General features: G+C 41.8%; 1 protein-coding gene across 5 annotated transcripts; it reads left to right on the forward strand.

The window, feature by feature from the left end:
• The first annotated feature begins 512 nt into the window (after positions 1-512).
• Positions 513-14,694, forward strand: taok1a (TAO kinase 1a). Of its 5 annotated transcripts, none has more exons than XM_083985413.1 (20): positions 513-1,010; positions 3,510-3,759; positions 4,751-4,822; positions 4,929-5,030; positions 5,140-5,185; positions 5,305-5,401; positions 5,507-5,620; positions 6,203-6,294; positions 6,483-6,576; positions 6,674-6,755; positions 6,883-7,050; positions 7,211-7,411; positions 7,539-7,667; positions 8,052-8,288; positions 8,389-8,517; positions 8,653-8,856; positions 8,999-9,238; positions 9,539-9,751; positions 9,933-10,115; positions 10,761-14,694. In XM_083985413.1, exons 2-20 carry the CDS (start codon positions 3,628-3,630, stop codon positions 11,307-11,309), a joined length of 3,084 nt encoding a protein of 1,027 aa, XP_083841539.1. In that variant the 5' UTR covers positions 513-1,010; positions 3,510-3,627; the 3' UTR covers positions 11,310-14,694. The 5 variants fall into 5 exon arrangements, with proteins under 5 accessions (XP_083841539.1, XP_083841540.1, XP_083841538.1 ...); XM_083985414.1 differs by having other exon boundaries at positions 513-912; XM_083985412.1 differs by having other exon boundaries at positions 513-812.
• The last annotated feature ends 689 nt before the right edge of the window (positions 14,695-15,383 follow it).

The following is a 15,383-nucleotide window of genomic DNA, read 5'->3' on the forward strand; positions in this document are numbered from 1 at the left end:
ACGAATTACTGTGTTATTAATGAGGCTGTACCAATTTCTCTTATGCCACTTTCAACAGACTTCAGACAAAAAAATTTTTTTTATTATTATTTAGCACAAACAATATCATATAAAAAACAACATGAACAATCAACATTACAAGGGATGTGCAAAGGGGAGGTATGAAACCCAGGAGGGCTTAGTATATGAAAACCTCACCCAACATATTCAAAGATCAAATTTGTTACGGTTTAAAAACAATAACATAGGGAAATAATTGAACAATAAATTCAACCACACAATTAAAAATATTTTCCATTTATTTTATTTTTATATCACCTATTCCACGCTGTATTTCCCTGAATCAATATAGGCTGGGGTGATAGGCCTACTACACCATATCTGAATAAATAAATAAAAACTTTGTAAAGCTGTAGTAGACTATGTCCTCTCCTATCTATTATAGCCTCAGAGTGTTTTTCTGTAATCATGCTCCAGTGTCTCCGCCTCTGGATGTTGGGTCAGAGAGAGTTTACTGCAACAGGCAGGGCGGAACTGCTGCTCGCACTATGCCGAGGGAAGACGGACAGCCAGGCAGAGTTACAGCATATCTAAGCAGCTAAGTAGTTAACATGCCAGTGTGCTAGGGTCAAATCTCCAGTTTTTGTACCGACATCGCGGACACTGTCGCGGTTTGTTTATGGGTGTTTTGCTGGGGTTTGAACTTCCCTCACATTTTCCCCAACACGTATTTTGACGAAGGGAGGCGGCGGTGCAGCGCTCGGCAGCCATCTTTGGAGCTGCCTGGCACTGGGATCCCAGTTACTTCAAGGGTGGGGATTTTAACACATAATATTCAACAAATCTGTGTGTTGTAATCGACTGACAGCGTTAAGAACCACAAGAATTTAGCGGGCGAAACTGCCGCACCTGGTATGAAACGGGAAGAGTACTTTTACGATCCGAAAGTGTTTTGAATTGACGCTACACGACATTATCTGTAGCGCTGAAACCTGGCCTGTCAGAGGAGGGTGAGTTTGAGCTAACTGGCTAAGCTAACTTAGCAAACATCACACAGGCTAGCCTGCTAATTTAGCACTTTGTGATAAATGGCTCTTAAAGTTGGTTTGTTTTGATGTCGTCCGCGCAGTTATTGAACTCCCCGCGTAGTGTGCGCGCTGTGAAATGTTACTGGGGCTGTTTCATCATATGACACGTAACTTAGCCAACGTTAAGTTTTGGTGGGCAGCTAACATAACAGTCAACGGTGGCTCGTCTCATTTCTTTGTGGGGCTTAGTTTGACTTTTCTGTGTGACAACTGAAATGGCTGTTGGGAAAGTGACAACTTTGAGCAAATCTCACCAAGTGCTCCTCCTAAAACTCCACTTGTGTTGTAACTCCAGCGGGGTGTTACCTAGCCAGAGGTAACTCAGGATAACACGCAGCAAGGCAAGGCAGGGCTGCCAACCCAGGGGTGATATTTATGGAGTTGCTCTAAGGCAAGTCGTGATCATTTAACAGTAATTTAAAGATTCCAGAGCAACAACACAACTGCATTTACAAGTGTGTACCTGTCCCAACTGTGATCAGGACGAAATGCCACACAATTAATGTACTGTAATGCAGGCATGTATGTACACATACATGGGCTATAATGTTGTAGTCTTAAGTTTCTACTTTTTTTTTTTTTTTACATGGGTGGTAAATATACATAAAGGAAACACTGTTGGTGGACACAATGTGACAGGGGAGGTTTTTGAGCTATGGATTGGACAGCCAAAAGGAAATGTCTTAACTGACCTACATTACTCATAAGTTTCAGTTGTGTGCTGATTTCCAAGAAGACGACGGTCATATTTTGTAAAGGAAAATGATCTGCGTGAAATTACAGCTTTTAAAAACTTTTTGTCCAGTGCATGTCTGAAAGTATGCCTTTTTGTTATTACGTCTAGTAAGACAGACAATTACTAGTCAACATGTTCACCAGGGCCCAGTCCTACCCTCCTGTAGCTATGCGAACAGGAAATGCTGAGAAATGCGTTGCATTTAGGGCATACATTGGGAATTCCAGCCCTCTAGCTTTGTTGTCCTGTCCTGCTGCATTCTTGTGCATGAGTGTGTGCTAGTTGGAACGCAAGGGTGTTTTATGAAGGTATCAGTTATCATCACTCACTTTTGTGCTCACGTGTCCACAGTTGAAAATGCCATCATGAGATATAACAACAAAGCTCATTCAAGAGCAACAATGTAGTAAAGAACAATGGCAATAAAGAGGCACAGTCCCACATGGTAATGAGGCTTTATTTCAGGGCCGTGGCTGTATTTGTGTGGAATAGTGAGTTGTTCAGTGTTGTTGTGAGACAAAAGATGTCTGCTAGAACTGGGGGCTGTTTCTCCCAGGCTGGGAAAGAAGTCTTGTGACTCTAGCGTCAGCTCTGCATCTGTTTGCAGCTGATCATCTGAGCCGCATGTACTCAGTAAATGTTCCTCAGCGATCTTTTACAGTCTACATCTGTATTACAGCAGTAAAAGCTGTGTAACGAACCGCTTGATAGACAGCAAACGGCTACAATTTTAAGACTGATTCTGGAAGTGTATACTTAATCTACATTTTGATCATTTCATTTATCATTTATCTGTTAATAATAGTGGGTTAATCGCCAATCAAGTGATTTGATTAGTTGATAGACGTAAAAAGAAAGAAAATATCTGCATTGTACAGAGATGTTTTGGTTGTGAAAATCTTGTCTGGGATGTTTTTTTGTTGTTTGTGGTTGTGCGTTTGTGTGTGTGTGTGTCTGTGTGTGTGTGTGTGTGTGTGTGTGTGTGTTTTGTAAATTTGTTGAACTGACTCTTAATCACTTATAGAAAGGTTACATAAATGCCATGTTTGAGCGTGTGTGTGTTTACCAAGTACAGGTTTGACAAGTAGTCCTATCACTGGAATGCTTTGTTTAACTTAAGGCATTTATCTCATAGTGAAGCAGTGTTATTACCTCGGTTTCTTTGTTCGAGCAAGTCCTTTGTATCCTCATCACATCTGTCTGTCTACATACCAGTCACTGAAGGTGTGAGAGGTGGTTGTTAGGACACAGCCCACTGATTTCCTTACTGTAGCCCCTGTTACCATGGAAACAGGAGACTTATCTCTCGCTACCTCAGGATTTCCGACCGGCTATTTGTCCACATTTGCACCTGACATCATGGTTCACTTTGTGTTTTGCATGGCCTTCCTTCACTCAGGTTAATGGCCTGTTATTTATTGCACAGCTTGACAATCACAGAGCAGTGATTTTTAGACCGATTAGTTGTTTCACATCGCCTAGTCTCACTGTAGCATAGTAAGGTAGAGCATGTGTTTATCTGGCCTGAAAATGTCCAGAAGCTGTTTTTGGAGCATATTGGATTTGAATTAATAATGAGGCCCTGTATTTTATACAGGGGACACATGAATTCATTAGGCTCACCCACTCTGGTGCTGTTGTGTCCTTTCCATTGTACTCATATTTGCTTCTCCTTGTACTTTTAGGGCTGAACACATATGAGACCACTGTCCTGCAGATGAGCCATCGGTGGGGGCTTTCAAGTCGCTGTCGCAGACCGAGATAGTTGCTGGCGGCAGCGGCATTGCCCCCCAACTCCCCATTATGCCCAACAGCAGTCGGGCGGGGAGCCTGAAGGACCCCGAAATTGCGGATCTTTTCTTCAAGGAGGATCCGGAAAAGCTCTTCTCAGATTTGCGTGAGATCGGCCATGGCAGCTTTGGTGCTGTATACTTTGTGAGTATTTCAACGTACACGTTTCCAAACCTGGGGCCATGTTTATTCTGATACCTGATACCCAACGCCATTAAAAGTGCAGCATCTTCATTCATCTCAGTTAAGCCACTGTGCTAGCACATTAGGACAATTATGAGTCCAGTAAAAAAAATAAAAGAGCTGTCAGGCCATGCAATTCCTCAGTCAGTTGGATGTATTTAAACCTAAGTTTTTTGTGCTACGTGAATGGCAAAATTAGTACCTCTTTATGTTTTTGGCAGAGGTTAATATGAACGCTGCCATGATCACCTCGCTGGAAATTGGGCAGATCTTTTTTTTTTTTCATATTTTATATTCACATGTATTTACATTCACATGCAGCGCTGTTGTGTAAACCACAAAGGAGTTGTACAACATATTAGAACACAGGGGCGTCCAAAAGTCTGATGGCACTTTCCCTTTCAAGTGAATATGAGAGTGGTCTCAGACTGATGGACTGATAAAAAGACAGCTCTGTTGCAGTGGCACTGTCTCAGTGTTTCAGCCAACAGCAGTCAACACTTGACTTCAAACTGATTATTGGAGAAGCTAAATCAATTATTGATATTTTGTGATTCTGATTATGTGTTTATTTCTCAGTATCTTTGTAAATGTAATGTTTTGGTTGTGACTTTGCTCTTTTATTCAGTGTGAATCATACCACAGGTCCCAGTTTGTTGTTGTAGTGGTGGTTGTGTCACTGGCGAGCTCGCATCTGTGTTGTACAATGTGCCATGTCACCCAAACAGCTGCACTGACTCTTCATAGTCTGAATCATAAAGAGAATCATTTAGCTGAGTCTCTAGTACAGTTTGGATCACGGTTTTTGGGCAATGAGGTCATATCTAATGACTTTCAATTTAACCATGCAAAAACATACTTTAAGACATTTTAAAGGAAAATGCGTATTCATTGCTGAAGTTATTAAGGGAAGATGATAATCACACCAAACTGTAATGTGCTTATCACTCAGGCACAGGATGTGCGGACAAATGAGGTGGTGGCCATCAAGAAGATGTCTTACAGTGGAAAGCAGTCCACTGAGGTATGGGGGCTTTTACTAATCCACAGCATGTTAACAAGCTGTTGTTGGCTACATTTACACATCAGTACAGTGTTGTTTCACCGCTCTGCTTTCTGCTTTCTCACAGAAATGGCAAGACATAATCAAGGAGGTGAAATTCCTGCAGAGGATACAGCACCCAAACAGCATAGAGTACAAAGGATGTTACCTGCGAGAGCACACCGCCTGGGTAAGATTCAGCATTCAACATCAACAGTGATGACGACTGTCCTGTATTACCCACTGATGTCCTAAGATGAAAAAATATGTAATTCACAAAGAACACTGTTTCATTGCAGCTGGTTATGGAGTATTGTCTGGGCTCTGCTTCTGATTTGTTAGAAGGTGAGTTGAAAACCTTTGGTCACTGCATGAGGCTGAATGAGTATTAGCAGAGAGGGTGGTCTCCTTTTTCAAGTTCAACATCCATTTACATTGCTGTTGGTGAATGTGTCCCCCTTCAGTTCACAAGAAACCTTTACAAGAAGTTGAAATAGCTGCAATTACCCATGGTGCTCTTCAAGGGTTGGCTTATCTTCACTCCCACAACATGATTCACCGGTGAGTGTCTCAAGTGTTCGGGAGCATGTGGGGCACCGAGTGTTTATGCCTCAGGCGTTGTGTTGTCTGTGTGGAGTTATAATCCTTTGTTTCTGTGCTTGACAGAGATATCAAAGCGGGGAACGTCTTGCTAACAGAGCCAGGGCAGGTGAAACTAGCAGACTTTGGCTCTGCTTCCATTGCCTGCCCTGCCAACTCGTTTGTTGGGACTCCATATTGGTAAGCCAAAAATAATTATATTTAAAATATTTTACAGCAGAGTAATGGGTCTGCATGATGTGGGAAAGTCTGTGATGTGCAATAAAACAAGTCATTATTGCAATGATGTGATATAATATAATAATATAACTTGCAATATACAAATATTGAAGTGTACATATGCAGTGTTGCTGAGGAGAAAAGCAGTTTCTGTATGAGTTTAAAAAGTGTGGGGGAATGAAGTTGCAGTCTACACGGAAAATCTTCCTTTTATCCTGTTGACAACAGGTCCCTATTACCTTACCATTAGAGCACTTGTGTAAAAACAAACCACAGTGGATGGGAACAGTTTCAATTTTCTAAAACTTGTTGAGCAGGCGGTATGATGAAAGAAGCCAATTGTTTTTTACTCATATCAACTGTGATGACTCAGAGCATAGTTATTAAAAATCTTTGTGACTGCACGAGTGTGTTATTATTTTTTCTTTCATGCCATTTCAGTTTCAGTTTGCAATGTGTTTATTCCATGTCCTTACAACACTGGAGCACATTTATCTCACCATTCATGTTATTCACATCATTGTGTTTTGTGTGTTCTCTCAGGATGGCCCCAGAAGTAATTTTAGCCATGGACGAGGGTCAGTACGATGGAAAGGTGGACATTTGGTCTTTGGGAATCACCTGCATTGAATTAGGTAGAGTCACTATTGTATATTGCCTGATTCACATCATACATTCTTCCTCATTTATTGTTGTATTGCTCAAATCACTACATCTGTCTTTGTACCAAACATCTTGTAGCCATCATTAAATTCACTCTTAATCTGTCATATTTCTCTCTAATAATTTTGCTCTTCTTCAAATCTCACTTCTTGACTTGTAGCTGAGAGGAAGCCTCCGTTATTCAACATGAACGCAATGAGTGCCTTATACCATATAGCACAGAATGAGAGCCCCACTCTGCAGTCTAGTGAATGGTGAGTTTGGAATTACATTCTTAAGCGCTGCTGTATTGTGTCTTAAAAAGTCTACGAAATAACGACAGTTGCATCATTTTTCTCTTTTCAACTTTAGGACGGATTATTTCCGAAACTTTGTAGATTCGTGCCTTCAGAAATTTCCCCAGGACAGGCCGAACTCTGAAGAGCTCCTAAAGGTGGGAATCAGAAAATGGCTTTGATAGACTCAATAGATGTTATGCTTCATAGCCACATTGGAACTCGGGATTTTAAGGTAAGGAGTCAGGATTTGAATGTAAGGGTTTCTCTGTGTCTTTTCTCCAGCATGCATTTGTCCAGCGCGAACGACCAGACTCGGTTCTAATGGACCTGATCAATCGAACTAAGGATGCCGTGCGGGAGCTGGACAATCTGCAGTATCGTAAAATGAAGAAGATCTTGTTCCAGGAAGCCCACAATGGCCCTACAACTGAGGCACAAGAGGAAGAGGAGGTTTGTCATGTGACTGTTTCAACTGCTATTAACCAGAATCTCTCTCTTTCTCTGTCATGTCCAGTTTAGCAGGGCTGTGTTTTATTGTGTTATGTCCACCCGTGCGATCGGAGAGCCTTCTTGTAACTTTGTTACTGTCTACTGTATGTGCTATTTTTAGGAGCCAGAACATAGTGTGGGTAGGACAGGTACAGTGAACAGTGTTGGGAGCAACCAGTCCATCCCCAGTATGTCAATCAGTGCCAGTTCCCAGAGCAGCTCCGTCAACAGTCTAACAGATGCAGGCGATGACAAGAGTGAGGTGGACATGGAGGGAGACCACACGGTCATGTCCAACAGCTCCGTCATACACCTCAAACCGGTAAGAAGTTCAGGGTCTGGTCTGTTTATAAAATCATGTCTTACAGCATTCACTGTTTACAACTAATTATAGTAGTTGTGATGTGTTGTTAAATGGTTGTTCCTGCATATTTTTGTGTCCACTTCAGGATCAAGAGACGTATAATCAAGAGTCAGAACCTCACACGAGGCCGACTGAGCCACAGTCACCACCTGCACAAACTCCACGGCCAAAACGAAACCGGGAACACTTTGCCACTATACGAACAGCCTCAGTGGTAATGACACACTTATTTTACTGCTAGAGTTTAAATAAGAAGGTGGCTAAAATTACTGCTTGATAACTAAAATAACTGTTCGTGTACCTGCTGGAAATTTCAAACCACAATAGGTTTTTAAAAGACAAAAATCTTTTGACACGCTGTCCTCATGATCCGTGCTGTTGCTTTTAAAGTTAGAACGTTGTAATTTAGTTTGTAATAAGGATCAGTGTTATGATCCAGCTTGAAACAGTCACGCACTTGGACATCATTTTCCCCATGTTTTTAAAAACCTCACTTTTATTTGACGTACCGGTATGTAGTTGCCTCACATATTGTGCTAAAAAGTTGTTCCCTCCAGCCAAAAACAATATAAAGAGGATCTGTGTCTTGTGTTGCCAGCTCACTCGCCAGATTAAGGAGCACGAGCAGGATTCTGAGTTGAGGGAGCAGATATTGGGCTACAAGCGCATGAGACGGCAGCACCAGAAACAGCTGATGGCTCTGGAGAACAAGCTGAAGGCTGAGATGGATGAGCACAGGCTCCGTCTGGACAAGGAGCTGGAGAACCAGAGGAATAGCTTTGCCCAGGAGATGGAGAAACTGATCAAGAAGCACCAGGCGTCCATGGAGAAAGATGTATGTCCATCTTGTTTATGCATTCATCAAGGTTTAGAATCCACACTGGCTAATATTTTGTATAGAGGAAACTGATTATGACGTGCATTTTCTCCATCAGGCAAAAACCGTTAACAGCGATGAAAAGAAGTTCCAGCAGCACATCCAGAGTCAGCAGAAGAAAGAGCTCAACAGCTTCCTTGAATCCCAAAAACGGGAGTACAAACTTCGCAAGGAACAACTGAAAGAGGCAGGGAGATCAGTTTGTTTTATACTCCATCCATACATTGTCCTCCTCCATATGCGTGCTGTTCAGCTTACTTACTGTATTATCAGTATTATGAAGTCAGTTCTAGCAGTGACGTGTTATCTGTGTTTCCTTTAGGAGCTGAATGAAAACCATTCAACACCCAAGAAAGAAAAGCAGGAGTGGTTGTCCAAGCAGAAAGAGAACTTCCAACACTTCCAGGCAGAGGAGGAGGCCAATTTACAGCGCAGACAGAGGCAGTACCTAGAGCTGGAGTGCCGCAGGTTCAAAAGGAGGATCCTGATTGCTCGCCACAATGTTGAACAGGACTTAGTGCGAGAGGTTAGTACTACATTGTATGTCTCGGTTTCAAATGTTATAAATACTGTTTAATCACATAAGAAACTAAGAGATGAGAGGTTGTTGCACAAGAAAGATAACTCAGCAGGCTCTGTTGTTTGTCCTTGCATGTGCAAATGATTAGGAGCTAAACAAGCGTCAAACCCAGAAGGACTTGGAACATGCCATGCTTCTCCGGCACCACGAGTCCATGCAAGAGCTGGAGTTCCGCCAGCTCAACACCATCCAAAAGACGAGGGCTGAGCTGATCCGCCTGCAGCACCAGACGGAGCTCACCAATCAGCAGGAGTACAACAAGAGGAGGGAGAGGGAGCTACGACGTAAACATGTTATGGAAGTTCGCCAGCAACCCAAGAGCCTCAAGGTTAGAATACATTTGAGATCACGCATGTACATTGAATATTCAGTAGACATGCTCATTTTCATTATAATGGTGCTCTAGGTACCTCAAGGAGTTGTCTAATAAGCAAATTCACCCCAGCTGGCATTTTCCTAATTTTTTGTAAGCCAAGATGTGGTGAATCACAGACGCAACAAAGACTGTATCAGCATTATGACTGTGTGGCTTTCACTTCCTCCATTTGTTTGGCAAACTTCAGTTGTGTTATTTAGTGTTTGCTTTTAAAGAAATGACCTAATCAAATCACTTTTCTGTAAACCACAGTCCAAAGAGCTACAGATCAAGAAGCAGTTCCAGGACACCTGTAAGATCCAGACCAGGCAGTACAAAGCACTGAGGAATCATCTGCTGGAGACCACACCAAAGTCAGAGCACAAGGCTGTCCTGAAACGGCTAAAGCAAGAACAGCACCGCAAACTGGCCATCTTGGCAGAGCAGTATGACCACTCCATTAATGAAATGCTCTCCACTCAGGCGGTGAGTCTGCCAGGGTCGCAGAATCCTGAACTTATGAGGGAATACCATGTCTGTGAAGGCACCGCGCATATGGCATGCTGCTGCCTTTTTTTAGAGGACGTGTCCAAATCAGTAACAGTTACGAATGCATTTTTCTCCCTGGTCCCTGATCTTGATCATCTCTCTTTCTCTCTGTCTGTAGCTTCGCCTGGATGAGACCCAGGAGGCTCAATGCCAAGGCCTACGGATGCAGCTACAGCAGGAGCTGGAGCTTCTCAACGCCTACCAGAGCAAGATCAAGATGCAGACAGATGCCCAGCATGAGCGCGAGAAGAAGGACCTGGAGCAGAGGGTGTCACTTCGACGAGCACTACTGGAGCAGAAGGTTGCTTTTTTAAATTTTTTTATAAATTATCCTTTTATGGAGACTTACACTGGTCTGCCCATTACAGTATGATTGGCAAGATTTGAGTTTGAGAAGCAGTTAGAGCTCACGCAGGTCATCTGTTATTGTGGTTTATTAGACCTGCTCATGATAAAGTTGGTCATGGCTATGCTGGGAGATCAGTGGACTCCATGTGCTAATAAAGATGTATTTTATGACAATCAGTACATTTACATAGTATGAAAACTAATATTCCACTATTGCTACAAAATTACTGCACAGTTGCGACACAAAGCCTTAACTATTCTAATGTGCACTGTACATGAGGGAAGGACAGAAGGAAAAATGCACCTATTTTAAAATACTTTTAAAACTTGGATATCAACATGTTTTGATATGAATGCAAATACTGCAACGCTGGCCTTTTGGTCTAATGTAAACAAAGTGTCGATGGATTCATGTAAACAGGAATATAGTATATTGCCTTTTTTGGAAAACAAATACCATAGTGCCCTGGAAGTGAAGCAGCACAACAGGTACACTGGATTTCAAACATCCTGTCCATCCAAAAAACAGTTATATACCTTTTTATGTTATGATTTCTGATTTGTTTTCTGTTTTTTTGTTGTTGTTTTTTTGCTGTAGATCGAGGAGGAGATGTTGTCCTTGCAGAACGAACGCTTGGAACGAATCCGCAGCCTCCTGGAACGTCAAGCCAGAGAAATTGAGGCTTTTGACTCAGAGAGTATGCGCCTAGGCTTCAGCAACATGGTGCTATCAAACATCTCCCCAGAGGGCCTTAGCAATAGCTTTCCTGGGGCCACAGGAAGTTGGAGTCACCATCAGCAGCACCATCAGCAGCACCACCACCAGTCGGGGAGCTCTCAAGGGCCACACTGGGGCAGCGGCGGTTCAGGCTTGGGGTCAAGCCATCAAGGCAGCCATCACCACTATCACTCCAGTCCAGGAGGGGCATCTATGCAGCAGAGCTGGGGGCAGGGCATGCAGGGAGGTCCGCCAACATGGGGCCACCCATCGGCATCGGCCCTCGTCGCCCGCGGCAATGGAGGCGTACAAAACAGCCCCCAAGCAATGGGGAGGACACCGCCAGGAGGGCGCAGTGAGCAGAGCATGAGCAGGAGCACCAGTGTCACCTCTCAGATATCTAACGGGTCACACCTCTCCTACACATAGATCCCCTGTCGGCCGTGGAGTCGGAGTTTGAGTGTGGAGACGTAGAATCCAACAAACGCAGCAGGACAGAGCATTGGCTGAGCTCTGCTCTCTGTCTCTCTCTGTGACACTTCCCCCTCGTTTCTCCCATGTACAGATGTGGATGTGTGATTAAATAAATGTTGCTCAGGTCAAAAGGGCTGGAAAAGGCACAGCCCGTCCTCACGGCAGTTTATCGGCACACATACAGATCCTTAAATTTATATAACATAAGCAATTTGATTGTCGACGCATAATACTCCCATTTGTTTTTATTTACAGCTCTCTCTCATATGGAACTTTTAGAAAATGTTTTGTGCTATTTACAGCCATTGCTCTCATTTTGCACATGAAACACTGTTAAAAAGCCTTTGACATGTGTTAACTATGTCCTTAGTAATGTGGTATCAAACAATCACAGTTTTGTTTAGGACCCCCCCTCCCCCCGCCCATCTCCTTGACTTACACAGTTCATTACTCATTTATACACTGGCCGATTCTCTGATGATGGTTAAAAATGCAGCAGACCTAACTAAATATTTTTTATTTGCTTTGCTGTTGTGATACTAGCCTGCTGTAATGGTCATTGTGATAAGTTAGTAATTTCCCCAGATTTCCTGGTCCTTAGCCAAAATGAGACTTTACAAATTCATAGCCAGATATCTTAACTGTTTCAGGCGTATGCTACATTATTACAGTGCCTTGTAACATTTTGATTATAAAAAATCTTAGATGTTTATAGTTTAATACTTAAAATCTCATCAACCACTTCTAATCAGTGCCAGTGTATGTTTAGTTGAGTCTATTTTAACACCTGTGATTTTAGTTCCTCAGATCCAAATACCTTCAGATTCTTATATTCACTGTGTATGCAGTCAAGTGGTTTGTGTTATGAATTTTGAGAAATAGAAAAGGATTTGTGCATATCAGTAACTATGGTTTTAGGTCTTTAGAGTGGTGGTACTCTAGGGGTGAAGTAGAAAACCCCTGCATTACAGAGAATGTCATTGTACATGTTGAGAGGAGGAATTGTGCGGGGGGGAAAAAAGGAGACTCATTTGCCTTCAAAACAATCCTACTATTGATCTGTTGATTTTTTTATTAGTGCCTTTTTAAAACTGCTGCCTTTTTCAAAGCACTTTATACAGCTAAATATGTGTAAAATTAATATCGGACTTCTTCTCACAAAGCACCTGGTGAATGAGTGTTTTGTTGGTACGCATGTTGTTACAGTTGAGGAGTCGAGCTAACCTGTGCTGTGATTTTTAGGAGCAATTTCCCAAACACGAGCGAGGCCTAGTATGTAACTGAAAGCATTTCCCCCGCTCTGCAGCTTTTACTGTGTTTTGAATGTGGGTTTCACTGTAGCTGTCGTTGGCTATGTCCTCCGTGTGTTCATGCCAATTTTGAATGACTAGAGGATGAGGATGCTGCAGACTTTATGGATGTGTTTTGGCTACAATTTCCATTAAACAAACTCAATTGGGGCAGGCAGAGTAAGGTAGTGAGGTAATTGTCATGACCATGACAGCAGGCTTGGCACTACTAAAGTAAAACAACACTGTTACAAAAAATGTCGGGGCCCAGTTAAGTAACACTAAAAGTTGGAAGGGTGCTAAGTTTTCAAAGACGGACCATCTCAGCAGAACCCAGGAACAATGGTGACTGAATCAAGCACACGCTCACATGATGACATTGTAGCATATACGTGTAAATCTAGTCGACGCACACGCTGGAGAAAAAAAATGGCCAAATAGGAAATCAATGTGTCATAAGCACTTAGGTATTCCTTTGATAGCTCTGTTGTTCCTATCTGAGTAATAATCCTTCTGCTCGCTCCCGTTTCTCTGGTTGATGATAGATCACTGGACAAGTTGGTGCCCTTTTAATCTCAGCCTCTCCATACAGAGGATTTAAAAAGACTTTGAAAATGCCTTTTAAAGATGATTATCCATAGAAAATAAGGATATATGCTCCCCTGAATCACAAAGCTGGAGTTAGATGTTCATATGTGTATATTTTATGAAAGAAAACATTTAAAAACTAAACTCGCATTTTAAGAAAAGAATTTCTGAAACTAACTTTATTTAACTGACAGATCATGTTGATATAAGCAAACCTTTCGCTCTCCAAGTTAAAGTGGTGTTGAGTTGTGTGGACATAGCTCATATGGAAGATATTCTTGGTTTTGTGTACAGAAACAAATGCCTCATGCATGTGTTTGCTGTCATCTCTTATAAATGACACTTATTTAGTCACCCGGCCATCTGAGCATTATCACTGCAGAGTTTGTTCTCTCTCCCACTCTGCACACGTTTGACCATTTGTCCCCATTCCACTCTGATTCAGAGCCAACTTGTCAGATGTTGGCTCTCTCTGAATGTCATACTGTGATATATTCCTATCATATTCAAGGACACAAAAATGCTGGGGTCTTTTACTTAAATCGGTGGGATTTCCATTTTTTATGTGTATATATCCTACCTTAGAAAGAATGCATTATAACAAGTTATATATGGTTTGGTCCCTAAAAGTTATTTTTTATGCCAAGTGAGTAGTTCCACCTACTGCAACACAACAGGTTACATTCATCATTTCTTTTCTGACTTATTGCTATTTGATAAAGGGGAATGTATTTATCATTATTAGAATCTTACCTGAAGTCAAAAGCCAAGGCCAAGAGTTATGAATGTTAGGCCAATCAAACCTCACATACATGCCAACCTTAAGTTTGTATGCACAATTTTTGTTCACTTTTGGCGTCAGCATTGTGTATGAGGTAGTCTGGATATTGTTGTCAATCATTGTCAGTCATAAGATCCTTTCTGCCAACCTGGATACTATTTTTTTTTTTTTTTTTTTTACTTAAACTTTGATGTCAAATTGTGTCCTACTGACTGAAAGCATGGGGGATATCGAATGAGAATCAGCAACACAAAATGGCGATCCTTCCTATGGTCAAACACTGTGCCATACCTGAGTTGCCAAGCCCAGATACCACTGCATTGTCTCATCTCCATGTTTTACCTATCATTGGGCTGATGGCATGAAATGTATGAAACATATAGACACAAGTTGGTTCTGGTTTAGTGTCCAAAGTAAAAGAAACAAAGGCTTGAAAAGATGACGTGGTGACAGGCAAATTATGAAAAGAGATTGCATTTCTTTGAGGATGTCAGTATTCTTCTTTGGCACATTACCACTACAACTCATAACCTGTATTAAAATGTATAGATGGTGGAGATTGATATTGAATGTCAGAGAGATTATGAAGATACTACACAAGAGATGGTAAAGTTCTAAAAGAGGATTTAAATTGTGTAAAAAGATTCACAAAACAATAAAAAATAGGATCAAATTTACTATTTTGTTTGTATTATATTTACCATTGTGTTACAATTGAACAGAAATCAGCTGTAATAAAGTAATTTTAGTATAACTTGTGTTGTGTGTGTGAGTGCGTGTGGGCATGTGTGTGTGTTTTTGGACCTAACCATGAAACTACTATGTGCCATAGGTGGGACAGACCTGTGGGAACCTCAGCTCAGTCATGGGAATCATTCAACCAATGCTGAGACTTGTAGGCATGCACTGATAGAAATGTGATAAAACAGCAGGTGGAGGGGAGGGAGCTCAGCTGACATCAGGTTTGAGTGAAAGGACGTTTCTTACACTGGGTGACATGTTAGGGAAATCATCGGGCAAAACGTTATAATCAATTGGCTTTATGCACAGCTCCACTACTTCCTGAAATAAACCAGCTCCTTTATTTCCTGTCTTACATTATTGGACAAACTGATTAATCCAGGTGTGTCTGACCTCACAACAATGGTCAGGCACACCTGGATTAATCAGTTTGTCCAATAATGTAAGACAGGAAATAAAGGAGCTGGCTAAAGTTCAGTAAGTAGTGGAGCTGTGAATAAAGCCTATTCTTGTATAATACAAAGAATCTATTTATTTATTTCATTCTTTTTTCTTTCTTTTTTGTTTATTTATCTCACGATTCATACTCCAGTCCAGCTGGTGGCGGCCATGCGCCTCTTCTAGTTGGTT

The sequence above is a fragment of the Trachurus trachurus genome (genome assembly GCF_905171665.1).
Source record: "Trachurus trachurus genome assembly, chromosome: 13".
NCBI classification, from domain to species: Eukaryota; Metazoa; Chordata; class Actinopteri; order Carangiformes; family Carangidae; genus Trachurus; species Trachurus trachurus.